At 39.6% G+C, this 18,648-nt stretch overlaps 1 protein-coding gene across 5 annotated transcripts in view; it reads right to left on the reverse strand.

Annotated features, from left to right (window-relative positions):
- Window positions 1–18,648, reverse strand: part of MYBPC1 (myosin binding protein C1) — a 69,915-nt gene that overhangs the window by 6,992 nt on the left and 44,275 nt on the right. For 3 of the 5 annotated variants that reach the window (XM_015627478.1, XM_019006649.1, XM_015627476.1), the window contains 17 exons: window positions 18,535–18,640; window positions 18,076–18,242; window positions 17,290–17,452; window positions 16,442–16,548; window positions 15,262–15,395; window positions 13,986–14,142; window positions 13,360–13,464; window positions 12,506–12,694; window positions 11,753–11,887; window positions 11,600–11,680; window positions 8,212–8,280; window positions 6,941–7,108; window positions 6,352–6,440; window positions 4,777–4,972; window positions 4,012–4,151; window positions 2,128–2,287; window positions 581–717 (listed from right to left, as the gene is read on the reverse strand). In XM_015627478.1, coding sequence (XP_015482964.1) covers window positions 581–717; window positions 2,128–2,287; window positions 4,012–4,151; window positions 4,777–4,972; window positions 6,352–6,440; window positions 6,941–7,108; window positions 8,212–8,280; window positions 11,600–11,680; window positions 11,753–11,887; window positions 12,506–12,694; window positions 13,360–13,464; window positions 13,986–14,142; window positions 15,262–15,395; window positions 16,442–16,548; window positions 17,290–17,452; window positions 18,076–18,242; window positions 18,535–18,640 — 2,303 coding nt within the window. The remainder of the gene's footprint in view (window positions 1–580; window positions 718–2,127; window positions 2,288–4,011; window positions 4,152–4,776; window positions 4,973–6,351; window positions 6,441–6,940; window positions 7,109–8,211; window positions 8,281–11,599; window positions 11,681–11,752; window positions 11,888–12,505; window positions 12,695–13,359; window positions 13,465–13,985; window positions 14,143–15,261; window positions 15,396–16,441; window positions 16,549–17,289; window positions 17,453–18,075; window positions 18,243–18,534; window positions 18,641–18,648) is intronic. The other 2 variants (XM_019006650.1, XM_019006651.1) reach the window with 2 other exon arrangements.

Raw genomic sequence — 18,648 nt, forward strand, 5'->3', positions numbered from 1 at the left:
GATCATTAGCTTTTGACATCCAGTTCCTATAAGTCAATTAAAAAAACATATTTTTCCACAGTAATTTGCACAGTTGGAAACTGTGAAGGGTGAACAACATTCCAAATTTCTCATTTTACTTGGCCAGTTCAGTTTCTCACATCAGAAAAAAAATCTCAAAAAGACAAAATTCAAAAGAAATCGCAAGACATATTGTGGGTCTGAGAAACAACGTGGCACCCAGAGCATTCCTGCAATGTGCTTACTTTGAGAATAATTAGCTCTTTATAGAATAGTTATGGCTTTATTTTAGTAACAACTTTTACTGGTATATTAACTGTACAGCTGTTGTCAGTGAGACTCCCAGCAAAGCCCAGCCTTTTCCTGAGGTTCTGCCCCTTCACTGAGTTAGCTGTGCATTAACTATCACCGTGCCTGTAGCGCAGGTAAGCTGCTCCTTAATTTCTGCATTCTTTAGAACCCACACCTGTCTGTTTGCCTTCAGCCTGGCTCATCAGTTAAATGGTAAAAGTGGCATTTGACTTTTATTGTCAGGTTAAACTCTCGTGTTTTAAGCGCTGCTGTCAGAGCTGTGCCGTACCTTGGGGTTGCCCCGGACGCTGCAGTTCAGGGTGGCATTGTAACCAGCTACAGCAAACGTGTTCACCAGGGGCTGAGTGAACAGCGGCCGCTCACTGAAGTCAAAGTCATCGTAAACTGGGTATTTGTAGACTTTACCTATGAAGTGAAAATTAAACATTTATCAAAAGAGCATTGGCTGGCAGCTAAACACCCAAGCATATTAAATGGCTGCAGAGTCAATTCTGATCTGCACTGCTTTAGGTACTAATGTGACTCCAGTAACTGCACTTGTAGGGGAGGCTGAAGGTGGGTCTGCACAGTGATTATAGCCCTTGGTCATTGGTGTCTGAGAGCTTCTCTTTGTTTCCTGTGCAGGTGGTGCACAAAGCAATACATGTTTGTTCCATGTCTGTGTCTGCGTGCCCTGCACACTACAGAGAAGGATGAATCCTGACCCGCGTACTGCAGGATGCCTGTCTTTGGCAAGCCTTCTTCACTCTGCTGCAAATTATTTTTTACATTTGTTCTGATTAAAAAATCTCTATGTATCTGAAAATCCATTTATCTTTCTGCTTCAAACAGTACACTGAAAATACAGATACCTGAATGGATGTAGTGTCTGAACAAGGAAAATGTGGTAGTAAAATGTATTTTCTCACTGCCAGTTTATCCCCACTCTGCAATGAAGATTACCACCAACAAATCCTCTTCAGCCACACACTCAGCTGGCATTTAAAGTGTCTAGACAGACAGACATTCCTATGCACAGGTATCATTATGCAGCTTTGCCTCACTGAAAGCTGATCCAAGCTCTCATACTGACTTGAGTGCAGCTTAGGCCTGATACTTGCTCTCATGTGAAGGGCAAGTGCTGAAAAAGAACTCCTAGAGCCATTCTCTTGTTCATGGCTACAGTCTTTCAGCCTGGTTGTGTGGGTTGTAGAGGTTGTGTGTCCTCTGCATCATGGCAGTCATGTATTCCTTCCTTTCAGACAAACTGCTTTGGTTTTCTTCCTGTAAGCTGTTTGTTTTTAGAATTTTCTTTCCATAGGAAAGTTTTGTGGTTTTGAAGCTCACAGTGCCATTTCCAACTGCCATCTTCTGAAATGTCAGGATTTTTGACTGCAGAATCAGAATTTTCCCAACCCCACCCTCAGGAGATATGAAGCAGGGGTTGTGCTTTTCTATTGCATCCTGACTGAAATGGAGGGAGTGCCTGCAGAGCTGATGCCAAGTCTCCAGTGGAGGGCAGTGACCCACTGCTTCTAACAGAACAGCTGCTTTATTCATTTCTGGCTCTTGTCAATGCATGTGTGCCAGTGGTGATGTGAGCCTGAGATCCAAACCATAGAAGATGTCAGAACATGGGAGAAATGTCCCACTCCTGACTAAAAGCAGTGACTGTGAGCTATGTGGACAAACCAAGAAGTCTGAATAGGAAATGCCCTGACTGTTGTACCTGGCTTTGGCCCTCGGAATGCTTTAGAGATACAGCCCTTAGCTCTAGTCACATTCCAGCCTCTGAGCACCCCCTTCCCCCTGATGAGGCATGGATAAATAACTAACCATCCTTTGCAATCAAAGCACTCTCTTTGGTCATGGTTGCATCCTCGCTGAGGCCACACATGTTCTCAGCAAAGACCCTGAAGTAGTACTCGTTGCCTATGACCAGCTCGTTGATGGTGGCACTGGTGCGGTGGTAGTGCTCGATCACGGTGAACCACTCCTGAAAGGCACAGACACACAGGGTGAGCTCCCCCAGCACCCACTGGAAGTATCATCAAGCTTCTGGGAGTAGGTCCTTTGAAGAGAATACAGCTAACAACAATTAATAATGAAATGATTTGTAGCAGCAGCACTGCAGAGCTCACTGCTGGGCAGTGAAGGCAGGATGGAAAGTGAACCCTACTGAATTGTTATGCTGGCAGCTGGAAGGGTTCATTTTAGGAACTGCAGTATCACAAAGGTTGTGTTGTGTGAGCAAGGCAGGCTCCCTCATTCCTTATCCACACTGCTGGCAGAGGAAGTACAGCTGCAGATAACAAAACTGCATTCCTGTGGGGAAGGCAATAGCATGTGCTGTTCTGCAGCGATAGGCACTCACAAGAGGGCACTGCACCAATCTGCCCTCTCTATCGCAGGCTGAGTGTTTGTGAGAAATGCAGTTCTGTGCTGTGGTCCCCTGATATCTAAAGGCCAAGATGGGCAAGTGGGTTTTAGTGCTTTAGTCTTGCAGCAGTAACAGGATGTGTGAATTCTGTCCTATTACACAATACCTAAACAACAGTCTGAGATGAAAGAGGTTAACACTAAGAATGCAACTAATTTAAAGTGCAATATGAACACAGCAATGTATTTTGCTTTTCTTTACTCTGCCCTAAATTGTTTTCTTGCTTTTCTAAAGATGAACTTGTGCTGAGTTCCCTGTACCACAGTTTGCATTAATATTTGGTCAACTTTAGGAGCCAAAATTCCTTTGGGAAAACAGTTTTTTGTATAAAAAACAGCTGTGCCAGAATTGCAAAATGCACCACCACTGTGAGGAAAGTGACTTGAATGATTCTAGTGAATCTAGGGTGCACACTGAACACTAGATGCTGCTTGCTGTTGTCACTTTCTCCTTGTCACAGTAATTTAGAGGGGACATTGTTCTGGTCACTGTAGCAGAGACCATGTCTTCCTACAGTCTCAAGAGAGAGAGAAAGAAAAAAAAAAAAAGGATGGGAAGGAAAATAGTGGCATAGGAAGAATTAATTGATCAGACCATGAAGGAGATCAACATATTAATGTGGGGGATAGGAGGGGACAGCAAAAGCTTTTCCTGGAGAAAGCAGCTCCCAAAATATTGCCCTAGATTACCAGTGTTTAAATTTGCAGTAAATGTTAAATGGGAATCTGATTTCTGTCTTTTAAGAAAGTGTAAAATTTTTGTTAGTTTAATGAAAAGAATAAATATTTCTGCATTGCACTTTTCATCTGTAAATCCAGTGGGTTTTTTCTGGAGTGGTTCTGGAGTTACCTATGTACTATTTTGCTGTGGGTAGTAAGGAGTGGCAATGACTTACACAGTGTGACATTGCAGGTTTGAAAACAGCAGCAATGGTACACTTTTGTTCTGGCAGAAGCCTACTGAATTCAGAATTAATGTTTTAAGGTTTTATTTTCTCTCCTGAGGCAAAGGAAAAATGCAGAATTTCTTCTCTCAAATCCACCTATCCTTTCCTTTTTTAGTCCTCCTCTTTGGAATAATTTGAAAATATTTCCATTTCTAGGCTTTAGTTATAGTGAAGAGATTTTTAGAGCTTTTAGAGAGTCCTTTAGAGATTTTTTTGAATGCTGATAAATCAGTGCTTTGTCCACCTACACCATTTTAAGCATGTAATGCTTTTTGTTTTTAAAAGGGAGAATTTATGAGTACACCCAGCTTTTAAGTATCTCTTTATTACTTACCATACTCTTCTTATCTGCTTTTTGAATAGTGTACCCAGTAATGGCAGCATTGCCATCATCTTTTGGTGGCTTCCATGATAAATTTACATTCTCTCCCCAGACATCCTCAATAGTTACAACCTCTGGTGGGCCTGGGCGATCTGTAATGAAGATATGACATATTCTACAGTTTGCCTTCTCTGTCTTTTTCCCACATGAATCTTCCTATTAGTTTGATTTCTCTCTCTTTCTTAAAAAAAAAAAAAAAAAAGTCAAAAGAAAGATATAGCTGCAAAATCAAACTTTCCAAAGTGAAGGCATGTCAGAATTACAATAAATTTAATAGTTAAAGTTGTGCTGCCAGTTTTGTAAAGGAATTTGTTTCCTTAATTATGTAAAGGAATAGATTGTAAAAATAGATTGTAAAAAGTAAATTTGTTTTGTTGCCTGTCTTTCCTACCATCATATATTTTCAGCAATTAGGATTTCTTCCACACTGCATTTGTGACAAACTCACTATGGATTTGCTACCATTTCTGCCTATGGGTACCACTCCAAAGGAAAAATCTTGCATCCTGGATAAACCATAACATGAGGTGCTTAACAGAGAAAAAAAGAGACTGACATTCCAACAATGCTACGGTGTCCAGAGGTTTCCTGAGGGACCACAAATCTACAGCCAAGTGACTGGGCATGGAGAGATACCACTGCCAAGGAAGATGTTAGGATTCCCATTTTCCTGTGGCCTTGGAGCAGCGGGATTTATTTCCCTTTCTCCAGACATACCAACAATCTGAATATCTATTGTAGCTTTGTCCACCAAGTTCTCCACCTCCACTTTCATGTCGTACTCCCCGGAGTGTCCCCGTTCTGCCTTTCGGATGAAGATGATGGTGTCGTTCTCCGTGTTGCGGATGTTGATGTCGTTCTTGTCGATCGGAGAACCGTTTTTCTCCCACGATACTTTTGCTCTTGGCTTTCCCTGCAACGAGCCAGGAAACAATTTTTGTATGATTTTTTTGGAGAGAAAAGGGAAGAGAAGGAAACAGGTTTATTTCCCGTTTTTTTCAGGAAATAAAAACTGTCCTGAAAGAAACAGAATTATTTTTAAAATTATACACCATTTAAACATGCAATCATACCAATTTACCTAAAATATAATTTTCTTTCTTTTTTTTTTTTTTTTTTTGCCCTGGAGACTGAAAATATTTGCAGTTTCTGGCTATGCTGGACAATTATCTTTCTGGCTAAACCTGACAAATAATTTCCAGTTTTCTGAAAGAGAGAAAAATAACCCAGAGAAAATATAGAACAAAATATTTCGCTCTCTGGAAATGCTTGCATTTTCTACACTGCCAGTGAGAGAGGAAAAGTAATAGATTCAGCCTCCAGGGATCCTAAACTCTCTTCTTTCATTGCAAAAGAAATTGTAATAGCTGTTAGGAAGGCTGCATTGATCTCTTTTGTGTGTCATTTTTTGTGTCTAAGTACCCAATATAGGTACTTAAAATATAGTGAATTTCACCTGCTTTGCCGTGGGATTTGCTATCCACATGCAAACAGTTTGCAGATGCTGTCTGAAAAGGGTAATCTCACACCATTTTGAACACCCTATCTTAGAGAATAACCATAGAATATTTAATGAAATATTGAATTAATGAATTTCTCAAGAGAAATATATCTTGCAGTGTATTGCTGATCAAGCTTTTATGAGGCTTTTAACAGCCTCTGTGGAGCTGAGTTATGCTCACCCAGTATCATAAAATGTGCAGACATGAAATAGGAATGAATTCTGACATAATTCTTTTATTCAGAATTAGGACCCCGCAAGGAGAGAGGCAGGTGCTGTTTAAAAGGTATGGGAATGAAGGTTACCACGATACTGTGGGAAAACATGCTACTTATTTTAGAAATAGTCATATTACAGCTGTGATCTCAAGGATTTAACAACTGCAGTCTGACCACTCTTCCCCTCACTTTTCCCCACCCATGACAAGCAAGTTATTAAATGCTACAGTTCCGCTCTTACTAACTACATTTATCTGCTTCCAGTGCAATCCCTTTGCATTGTGCTACAATTATCTCACATGCAATGTCTACTGTGAGGTTTTATAAGTGTCCTTTGGATGACAGATGACCAATCAGTCCATCTGAGAAAATTACCCAATTCATTACTTGGCAGAACATAATTTGTTTGAGACATCACACTGAAAACTTTCAAGCACCTCTGTACTTCAGAGTGCTTCCACGTGTGCTTAAGTTAGCTCACTGGCCAAAGATACAGAGAAATAAATTAAAAAGCAGAAGTATCAAAAAAAAAAAGTCAGAAAGAATTTTTCTGTCAGTGTTTTTAGTTCTTACCTGGAAAGGAATAACAAGATTCACAGTTTCTCCAACTCTTCGAGTATAGGTTTGTTTTAAGTGTCTTGGTAGACGAATCTTTGGAGGTTCTGAATAAAAAAAAAGCTTGTGTTAAGCACTTATCCTCCTTTCTAATCAAGGCAGCACTGGTGTGCATCAGTATAAAAAGGATACAGTGTGGTCTAAAATTCCCAGAAGCAACTAATGAGTGAGGTGTCTTAAATTTCTTGGTCCCCCAGCGTTGCATTCAGGACACCATTAGCTTTATTAACACCAAATTCTACAATGGTAGGACTAGGTGGAAAGTTTAGAGCAACTTAAAAAAAGCACCACCAAGTTCAAGTTCTGTGGAAAATAAAGCCCTGAAAAATCGAGAAATAAAGTCTCAGAAATGAAACATTTAAAACTTATAAAAAATTGTGATTTTTTTTTTAAAGATGGTTTCATGATTTCTAGCCACCACATGATGGATTTGTAGGGCCATATCGCCAGTTACCAATAACAAATAAGTATTAGCTTTAAAAAAACCCCAGGTATTAGTATGGAAACAGAGTGTATTTGTGGGTAAGTGTAGGCAGCAGGATCTTACCTATCACTTCCTTGACTAAAATAGGCTGTGGGTGGTACTTGGGCTCACTTTCACCAGCAGCATTCACAGCTTTTACTCTCACAAGGATTTTCGAGCCAGTTGGAAGGCCATTGATGGTAAACTTTGTTTTGTCTGTCAGCTCTGGGTTAGCCACGATCCATTCATCAGCTGGTTTAGGGAAGTGAGGGAAGGAGGACAAATCCAAAGAATAGGGAATTATAAATACATCCACAGCAAAGATGAGGAAAATTACAGAACAGTAATAGATTTGTAAGATTTTAATAAATAATTCTATTTTGTTTTTCTAATTATGTTGGAACGCAAGATAGATTCACTTTCATATGTAGGAAGAATGCTTACAACCCTGAAGGGTTTCTGCTGATTACATATTTTTATATTTATATATTTATATAGCTTTATATAATTATACAAATATTATTAGAATATGTCTATAATTTAGATGTACCAGAGAGAAAAATGGTTAGATTTTTTAATTCAGCTAAAATAAAACAAGGGGGACAAAGAATATATTTCCAAAAGCACTCATCGTTGCTTTAACAGCTTCCTTGGAGAGAAATGGGTTTTACAATTAATTTCAACCAGTGCTGAGTTCCCTTAAAAGTATAACTGAGAAATAAGAGAAACACAGAATATTTACACATTGCAATGAAATGCCATCTCTCCTCATGCCTTTAAAAAAAAGGAAGGCTGTGTCAGAATTATTCACCTAATTACACCATTCTCGGTTTTTAATTAATCCTGCCCCCAGGTGGTCGCACAAAACTCATAGAGTGATCATAGGAGTACAGTCTTTCAGAATAGCTTCAGATAAAAACCATCCTTTCTTATCCACCCTGTCCTCCCAGCATAGACTGCCCTAACACTGCTGGCACCTGGGCACTGGAGCCACATTTATGAATTATGAACTAGCAAGTCACATCATGGAAAGCTAGCACTGTAAAATGGGCACAGAAGACAAGAGAATGGTTATGAACTGGAGAGCCCTGCAGACCTAGAGCACAGTGCTGTGGTACATTTTCATAACTGAGAGTCTTGCTTTTAAGAATTAAGTTTTCCTTCAAGCTTCTAGCAGAAAAGGATTTCTATCAATAACTGTTTCCCAAGTATCTTCCCCTCCCCTTACACCTGTACTACAGAAAATTCTGTAGACTGTTGCCACTAAAATTTGCTATCAGGAATTTATTTTTACTTTTATGGAAAGAGTTTTTCTTTCATTAAAGAAGACTTATATCCTTTGTGGAATACTGTACCTTCCAGGTTAAAAGGTGGCTCCCCCAATTCCTCAGACAGATCTGTCGATAAACCTTGAGAGAATCCATCTTTAAAATTAATCAGAGACACCCACTTTCACACAGATGGAGCATTTTGTCAGTGGTTAGCAATTCCTGTTAGTAAGTATGCAAAGATAGATGCTGGGCTTTACAGATTTAGAGAACCCATATTTAGGGAGACTGCAGGGAGAAAAGAGATGGAAAGAGGGCATCTAGATCACAGAACAGTTATATGGGATGCCCACAGGAAAGCTAAAGGATGAAAGAAGAGGATATAAAGTCGTATGAGTTTTTTGGGCCCCAGAATAGCCCTAGAAATATGAAAAGAAAGAGACAAAAGGAACATTTGGAAGAGAGAAATGAAACGAAATGATGATGAGAGAAAGTGTAGAAGGAGAAGAAAACACATCATAGAAGAGATAAAAAATTCAGAGATACATTCTGAGTAAGAGAGACAGAAAAAAAGAAGTCTTGGAAAAAAACTTGGAGGTAACAGAGGAAGAGAACACACTTAGCTGAAGGTAACATAGATAGAAGATTAAAGAAGACCAGACCCATGGATGATGACAGATATAATGTAAACCCTAAGGCTTTATTTCCTGGACAAATTTATCACTGTCTTGGATTTCCTGTAATCCTGGAGCTGGCTATTTTCGAGATTATAAAAATACTGTTCTAGTATCTTTGCATGGTCCTGGATGAGTACACTGGCAAAGATCTCAGCCAACAGAGACCCTCTGAAGTACTTATTTACTGGCTATAAAAACAGATCATCTGCAGGTAACAGCCTGTTACAAGCAGATAAACATATTGTCATGGGGAACACTCAGCCTGCTCCCCAGGCTGCCCTAAAAATGCCCCACAAGAACTGGTCAGCAGCACACTTCACTAGGGACTCCAGTGTCAACAGGAGTTGGTCTGCTCCACATCTCCACAGCAAGAGGGCCAAAGCTGGGTATTGTAGACTAGGTCTGGGGAATTCTCTGTCTCTTTCCCTGTATATATGTATTCTGTATTCGTGTTACTCATACCTATGCAATGCTGGATCAGCATACTCATGATGAGACAGCAGTTCAGTAACATGCATGGAGTGGCACATAGTTAAGGACTGCAAGAATCCACCACGTTGTTCAAGTTATGTGGTTCTGACTAAAGGGAAGTACCATTTTTGCAAAGCCAAACCAATGTTTATGATACATTATTCTTCTAATTTATCCTTATATGTATTTTATGTCCTCCCACTGTCAGCTTGTGATTTCTCCTAGTGATTGCTATATTGAGGAAGATTCTAAAAAGCCTTCTTGAAAACTACTTCAGTGACAGCAATGAAAGAATGGAGAGTGTAAATACACAGGAGTTTACAAACAGATAACTAAGAGAAAAAAGCGGCAGAATGAATATAGACAGTCATAAAAAGTATCTTGAAATTAAAAAGAGTTATTAAACATTACAGAAAAAATTAGTTTGAGGCAGAACAGGCACTGAAAGGGCTGAGAAAAAAGAGGCACTAAGATATTGCAAAAAGGAAAAAAACCAACAGAACATAGAAAAAAAGATGAATAATTCAACAACATGACTTTTAAAATTGGTATTTTAAAATTGGCATTTTAAAATTGGCATTTTCTACTTATCTTGCCTCTTCCTAAGCATTTTCGTAACATATATACATAATGTCAATTGTGTATATATAGATGTATATGCATATATAGGAGGCATATATAGATATACATAAACACTCAAAACTATGTAAAATACATTGTACCCATTGTATTTTAACTGAGGTGGGTAACAGTAAAATGACAGACTTGGCTGCCATTTTGTTGTATCTTCATATGTTTAAAACCTATCTGGAAAAAAAAAAAAGTAAAGAATTTGTTCCATTTAACAGGTATACAATGTTCTTCTGTCTAACAGCCCTTTAAAGACAGATTTAGAAGATTCCTTTTTAAAGCCATACTTTGAATTAACCTGTCTGTATTTCTCATTCTCTATCATCACCTATTTTGGATATCACATACTCTAATGTCAAGCACTTTTAACTTTTCCCTGCCATTCTACCCAAGGTTAAACAAAGCATAATATACAGCATACACTGAAGTCCTCACATTGGCAGGCCCTTTATATTCCCCTATACCTGGCCTGTGCATTGAAGCAAAATAAGAACACTGTGTCTTGATGGAAGACTGCATGCTTACTCATTCTGAGCTGTTCCCACAGCTCCCTCCCAATATACAAGGAAAACCCTTCCTACCATTCCAGCTGTGTCTGCCTTCAGGTACTCTTCTCCAGGTCTCTGAGCTTCTTGCAGTCCTGCTCCTTAAAGATATTCATCTCAATACTACAAGATGCTGAGTGCTCCTGAGAAAAGCCAGTGGTTCTTCTTCACACCCTCTCCCACTCGCCTGAGAGAGCTGAGTGTACTCTGATGCCGTGGCACCTCACCACGTTTATGACCTACTGGTTCCCTGGATTGTTTGAATCTGAAACGTGACAGCATGAATGACAGGTCCTGTCCTCTACCTTTTGTCTCCAGGCTATGGACTGCATTTCATTGGAATAAATGCCTTTGCAGGAAAAAGGTGTTCAACCCATCACTTGATTTACAGCACAGTTAAGAGCAACAGCAGTGGAGCTGAAGATAACTGTGTCCCCTTCATCCACATCCACAACGTTGCTGCAGCTGATGTTGTTGGTCCACAGAGGCTGGGTGTTGCACATACCACTCCAGGATGTTTGATACTTACCCAGATGCTGGTGCATTTTACTTTTTGAAAATAGGCTTCATTTGATAGCAGTTCCAAAGAAAATCTGCTGGAAAAACTGTTTCTGCTGCTTGATCACCAAAGACTCTTAGTCGTAAAATATAATTTATATTTCCCTGTTCCTTCTTAATTTACTCTCAAAACTTCTTCCTCCAGTTCTTATATATTTTTGTCTTAGATAGACATAAAGATCCCCAAAACTACACTGAAATGTTGGAGAATTAAATATCCAGACATGGGCTTTGCATACCTAGATGACTTCTACAGGAACTGTTGGAGAGGTTGTTCTCAGTGTTGGCTGCCAGCACTTGAACTAGAGGGTTAGTAATACATCAACATAGGGATTGCCACACTGAGGACCTCCTGTCCCTAAAACCCATCCAACCTGAACATATTTTGAGCCACGCTTGTAGCCATTCATTATTTCCTACACCTTTATCCACCAATGAACTTTACTGCCCTGACTCATTCAGCATCTGAAAGAGGATAGTTACTAGCACAGTGCTTGGTACACTACAACAGATTGTATGGATTTTGATTTGTGTTTCAAATCAAGTGTAAGATATGTTGAACCACACTCAGTGGGTGGCATCTGGAATACAAACCAAAGGAAGCCTGAACAAAACCCTGCTCCTTGGGGTTTTCTGCCTGATTAGTCTCTGCCTGACAGCCAGAACACCTGATACCTGTAGAGAAAAAATGGAGAAAGTCTCACCCACTTTCACTGTGAGTCAGCTACCCCAGGCATTCTCACTTACTTCCTTCAAAGCAGTATTCCACCACGTAGCCATCCAGCCCTGCCGCCCCAATCTGGTCTGGTGGCCTCCACTTCATTGTCACCGATGTGTCGGTCACGCTGTCCACTGCCAGCAGAGTTGGAGGGCTAGTGACAGCTGAAGCAAGCAGGGAGAAGGCAGAATACTGTGTTATAACTGAAGGTTTATGGTCTGTGTTCCTCTAGTTTAGTACCACTGGTGACAGGCTATCCTGCCTACCAGGATGACTTTCCATCATCCCTGGCACATCTTTCCCACTTAGGACCACACTAGGAGAAAACAGCTACCTCATCCCATATCTGCTCACAGCCTGACCCAGAGATAAATTCCTGCTGCTGAGAAGGACAAGCAGCTGTGGCTGGTAGAGCAGAGAAGCTGGGACCAGTGTATTCTACCTCAGCAGGTATGTTCTGGCAAGAAGGGAGGATGCTGGAGCTGTAACAGCCCCCTCCTTCCTCCTCCTCTGCATCCTGGGGGTACTGCTGAGCAAGGGGGGAACCTTTGCTGATCTGAAGAACAAGACACCTCTCTTTTACAGGGACCTGTGGTTGTCAAAGTAATTTGAAAATCTGTTTCTTTATATGAAAAGGCCACTGAGTTAGCCTGTCACTATGTGGATGGCAAAGCCTTCTAGCCGTCACACTAATATAAAATTTATACAATTAGATGATTATAACAACATATTAATGGTTGTTTTCTAAATGCATACATATCTCTGTGCTCTTGATTACTTACCTAAAGGAACAAAGGACTTGGAAGGCATACTTGGCTTGGACATGCCAATGGCATTGACAGCAAACACACGGACCTCATAAGCAACACCTTCAATCATTTTCTTTGGCTCAAAAGTTGTTTCCTTACACAGTTCAAAATTCAGCCTCATCCACCTGGAGCTCTGTTTCTTTTTCCTCTCAATGAAGTATCCTTTTGACCAGAAAATATTTTATTATAGTAAGTGATAGGATAAAGATCAGTAATAAAGGGTCTATTTTTTGACTGCCCAATGACATTTTTTTATCATGGATACACTTCAATGTCCCCTTCTATCTTCACAGTGATTTAGGGATAATTTTCCCTATTGTAAGCTATCTGGTAGTCATCTGTTTTGTTTTCATTGGCAAGCTTTTTTTGGACTTAGAAGACTGCTGTGCTTAGGTCTGAGTGAAAAGGGTCTGGTTCTACTGACCTCTGGGCCCCTCTAACTTTCATCTTGGTTCAGTGTATTAAAACAGCTTCCTCAGTAATTTGTTTATGAAATTCCTTTTAACATTCAAACAGGCTGGTAAAAGTTCAAAGTTCTGTTTTATAAGAGGTTGTCTTTCAAGCAGGGGGATTGATACTGTGATAGCATGCAGAGCGGCAAATCTCAAAGCATTAGAAAAACAAGTGTCTGGTGAAGTCAAAGAGTAGGTAGAACATTCTAGCTACTGGATATTCCCAGTGCCACTTTGCAGGGCCTGAGCTAAACTCTGATCCTGTTGCATCCACTATTTGGCATTTGCTTCTTTTGTCTATATTAGTCACCACCAAAAAAACCAAAAACCAAAAACCAAAAACCAAAACCTTAAAAAGAAAAGCAAAGTATGTACCTAAAATAGGTGATCCACCATCATTTGCTGGAGGTTCCCAGGTCATAATACACCAATCTTCACCCACCTCAGTCACATTTGGTGCCTGAGGAGGATCAGGGACATCTGTTGAAAACAAAACAAATATTTTTTTTAAAAAAATATTTCTTCTTTTTGCATAGGTTGAAATTAAAAACATCAAATAAAAAACAAATCTAAATAGTTTTTGAGGTGCAACAGGATTTCCTAATGAGGAGAGAGAGAAAAATAAAGTTAGTGGATCCTGGATGGTGGTTAGGAATGGATGAATGCCAAGTTCCTCTGCAGGGTTGAGACACTTGAGAGGCTCTGGAGGGCATGTGCTAAGACAGAGCCCACAGCCACAGGGAGAGTGGAGAACCAGGAGTGATAAGGGCAGCCTCAGGCAACCAGAGAAGTCTGGCCCCTGGCAGCAGTGATAATTAACTCCTACTTAAACCCCATCCAAGCTCCCACTCCCTTCAGTAACACCCAGCCTTAGTGCCCTTGCACTAAGGGATCTCCATCCCACGCCTGGCAATGGGGACAAATAGGAAAAGAGGAGTTTCCTGGGACTCTGCCACAGTAATAAAAGACATGGCTCATGGGCACTGTTGCACACAACTTACCAACCACTTTAATGTTGATTAGAGCTGTGTCCTCTCCAGCCTCATTCTTTAAAGTGATTCTGAAAGCACCCGAATCGTCCCTCTCGGCTGCATCAATGACCAGGCAGCTGCTGTCCGGGTATGTTTCTGCCCGTATTCTTCCACTATCTGTGACCATCTAGGAACCACAGTGAGCAGAGGGAAAAGTCATACTTTCTGTATTTGAGAATCAAAATACTCAAAAATCAAAATCAAAAAGTAATAGAGGTCACTTCAATGAAAACGTTGAAGAAACTGTAAGAAAAATCCCACCAAATCTCAGCATTTTAGTCACCTACTGATGAGAAAAATGACAAAATAACTAAAATAAATGAAATATGGTAACTGTTTACTACTCAGTTGAGCCATTGCATCACAAAGGATGAGGTACAAGGCTTCTCCTGTGAGCAAGAACACACTTTTGTCAATACCACGTGTCATTAATTTGATGGAAAAACAATAGGTGATTCTTCCAAAAGTCAGATCAAAAGTAGGTCATTCACTTTAAAGGTCAGAATGACTGTAATTGTCAGTAGTTTCTCATCACAGATTTCAAATGGTGTCACATATTTTGGAGTAGGAGCTCTCCTGGGATAATTCCCTGTTTGAACAGGACCACAGTGGTGACACTACAATTAATATTTTAAAAATAGTGATCACACATTTGACTAGATAGGTCTGATGGATGCAGCACTAGTAACATGTCCCAGCTTCCACATATCACAATGAAAATTTAAATGTGAAAAGTGACTGTTTTGGTACTTACACAGCCAGGGATTGATCTAAGCAAAAGTTTTTCATTAAGACACCAGCTGTAAGACCCCAATTGCCCAGCCTATTGTTTCATTTGAGACTTGAACTCCATTAAAATTTATCGTTCATTTTCCAAAACCAGACTATATCATGGTTTCCTGCCAAAAGCTGGAAGCCATTCTGGGCATCAAATGTATAGAAGAAGTAGCCATTTGGTAAATTTTCATTACTTTTCTTCTGCATCCCATATATCCTTCTCCTCTACTATTTTTTATAGTAACCCATATTTTTTTTTCCTTATTAATTTCCTTAAAAAGACCCCAAAGATACTAAATAATATTTATCTGTTTTTCTCTTCTTTTTTGTGCAAAGAGCATTTTTAAATACAGGGCATCTCCCCCTTATTTTCTGCCATTAAAATCAATGTCTTCAAAAGCCTAAAGATTATTTTTGGAAGGAAAAGCCTCCTTGTTATGCTGAAGAAACATCTACAATGATAATGTACCTTGTCCCCTCTACTCCAAAACACTTTTGGAGTTGGTTCACCAGTGATGGGGATCTCAAGTCGTAGTTTGTTTCCTGCCACTACTGTCACAGTGTTGTTTTCCCCAAGACCATCCAGGTGAAGTTTAGGAGGATCTGAAAAAGGAGAGAGATTGTCCAAGTTTGACATGTAGCTGCTGCTTTGAGGGTTCAGTAACCTGGCACACGTCTGCAACACACAGAAACATGCTCTGTGTTTTATTTTCTTGGTATTTTTAAGCAACTGAATTTTGTTTTGAAGAAAACTTGTGAAGAAAAATCTATTTAAGGAAAGAGTTGCTTGATGAAAAAGAAATCATGGCACCATAGACATTTTGGAATAATAAGACCATATGAAAAAGCCCACAGCTGTTTCTCTGAGGCAGAATTATGTATATTCAGGTAACTTCTGAGAGTGTTTTGCTCTAAGTGGATCTAGAGAATTTCAGTTGTGGGCTCTAGTACCACTTCCCTTTTCATTTTTCCTAAATCTCACCAATACTTTTTCTAATATACATACCCCACATGTCTCCAGTTCAATTAAAAAACACATTTTCTAAAGCTTTGGTCATTTATATTGCTCTGCTTTCCACTTCCAAGTGGCTGGTTGCAGTGAGAAGCTGGTGAGGTATTGCTTTGGTAAGAGGCAATGCGCTGTTTTATTTTTGTTTGAAGGACTGGGATCACTAATAAGCCTTCTGCTTTGCTGAATGAATCAAAGCTGGGCAGAACAATTTCCCCATCTAAAATAGCATTTAATGTTTTTTAGTGAATAGGTAAATATGTGCTTATTCTACTACTCTTATGAAACTAAATAAAATTTTGCAATGTTAGCAAGCCAGTTCTTAAGGATAGCAGTGTATATCTGAGAAGTGGATAGAAACAGCAGGTGTTTTACACCAACTCTTCACAGTGGTTTAGGTTTAAGAACTCAGCCTCAAGAAGCCTTCCCCAGCTCACAAACTATGAGCAGGTCCTGAGCACAGGCAGAGGACTCTCCCAGCATCTCAAATGCACTTTTCCAAAGCTGCAGGTCTGTGTTCTCGGGCAGATTCCTGCTCAGAGGGTGCAAAGTGGTTGTAATCAGGGGTATTTCAGGCTGCTTTTAATTCCCAAAGGTCACAGAAAGATGTTCTGTATAGGTCACTGTGCGGTATACTTACCTACAATATGAACTTTGCATGGAATATTAATGTTGTAGGCATCTGGCACAAACATGTATTCACCCTCATCATCAACAGCAGAAACTGGTATGACAAATCTGTGGATTCTGTCAAAGAATTGAAAAAGAAATTAATGTAAATTATTTTTGAAGACTGCCTGGAGATATAAGGAAAAATTTGTGAAAATTTTGTGTGTAACATTTGTGACTAAAATATACTTTGCTGGTTGCCTAGTGGTATTTTAGGCGATTAAATACTGTGTGCTTTGTACAAAGTATTATTGAGACCACTGAATGTGACCAATTTTAATATTGTTTTTTGAACATAGAACAAGAAAAATACAGGAGTGTAATCTCTTTTACACAGAGAATCTATGATGCTGCCATTCAATTGCAATTTGGTTGCTCAAGAAACAATCTGTAGGTGATCCCATTGTGGGAATATTCTGACTTCAGTTGCACCATCTTTGTAAGCTGATACAAACAGGAACTATGAGAAAAAGAGGCATAGAAAGAAAAGAGAAAAAGAACTGTACATTTTTAATAGTGTTCAATAATAATTTTATTTTTCTGCTTAATATCCCACACCAACAACAACAGCAATGGCAAGAAAAATCAATAGCTTGAACTTAGGTGGGTTGAGGATTTGATTATTGTCCTTCACAGCCAAAATACACAAGATTAAAGGAAGTAAGGAGTCATGGCTTTTAAAATGATAGAAATAAATATGTCTTGAGGGACAGAGGTTATGCTTGATTAGCAGATAATTTTTAGTGAAGTAACCCACATACTGGCACATCTCCACAATGTCATTCCACCTAAAGCCAAGCCAATACACAACAGGCTTACCTTCCTTTGTGGTAAAGCTTTACACGGTCACTAGCTTCAATCAGCTGCCCATTTTTGTACCATTTCCCTTCCACATTCTCAGATATCTCACACTTCAAGTGGATTTCCTGTCCCAGCCTCACAGTCTGGTCTTCTAGTGCAAGTGATATCTTCAGTGGTCTCACTTAGGAACACAGAAGCAGATACATTAAAGAAAGATGATGGAGCTCAGTAGCCATGGGGGAAAATTTCCAACTTGATAATAAAACAGCATGAATTGGTCAGGGTGACAATTTGTACAAAATAGCCAAGACCAGCGTGACTATTACAAATAAAAATGTACATTTGTGCATAATACAAGATAACTTCAGAGGATAGATCAGATACATTTTGTTTAAAAACACAAGCATTTTCAAGAGATATTGCACACACACACAAAGCTGAGAGGGCTACACAGTCATGTGTTTGTGCCTAGGTTTGGCTTTCCTGTGAAAACCTGAAAGGACTGAAGAAAAGCAGATACTTCCCTTGAAAATTCACTTTGTTGACCTATTGTACCTTTGGATAGATCTCTTTGTTTTCCATGGTTATGGAGTGACAGGAAGTTAACATGCAGAACTAGTTCATGGCCTGCTACTGGAAATAGTGTCTAAAGGGAAGTCACTGTTCTGGAGATTCACAGCAAAAAAATTGGTAGGGAAGTTAAGTTTCCTTTTCAACCCCCAGGGAAAGGCAAGAAATTTGTTCATTTCTGTATGACAGCACACTGTGACATATGAACTCGAGAGCAAGGTGGATGATACTCACAGTCAACAGCAAGTTTGGCTTCTGATTGCCCTCCAGTTGTCATTACTGAGTAAGTTGCAGTGTCATTTTTAGCAGCTTCCTCTATGATCAAAGTGTGCTTTTTACCCTCAACCTTAATTCGATACCGAGATTTAGGATCGTTGGTAAGTTCTACACCATTTCTAAACCTAATGGAAAACAAAGAATTTTTATTTTTTCCAAAGGAAGTCCTGTGCAAGCAAGACTTCCATAGACTGAAACTCCCAGAGAAGGATTTACAACACTATAAGGCACTAGAAAAACTCATCCATGACTGTATTATGGTATTTTTGGTGTTGCTACTTTTTTGAATAAAGTTTAATTAAGATTTTCTTAACAATTTTCAGGTTTACTGGAGTGGGAAAAGCTGCCTGCATTTTTGCCCATAATTAAAAGCTTCTGGATTTTATTTTCATGGGAGCAGTTCAAAGCGTGTCGTACCATTTCACGTTTGCATCATCCTCAGACACTTCACAGCTCAGTTCTACTCGTTCACCAACATAGGTGCTGGTATCCTCCAGGCCTTTGGTCACCAAAATCGGGGGATCTTTGGAA

Source organism: Parus major, chromosome 1A (assembly GCF_001522545.3).
Source record: "Parus major isolate Abel chromosome 1A, Parus_major1.1, whole genome shotgun sequence".
Classification (NCBI taxonomy): Eukaryota; Metazoa; Chordata; class Aves; order Passeriformes; family Paridae; genus Parus; species Parus major.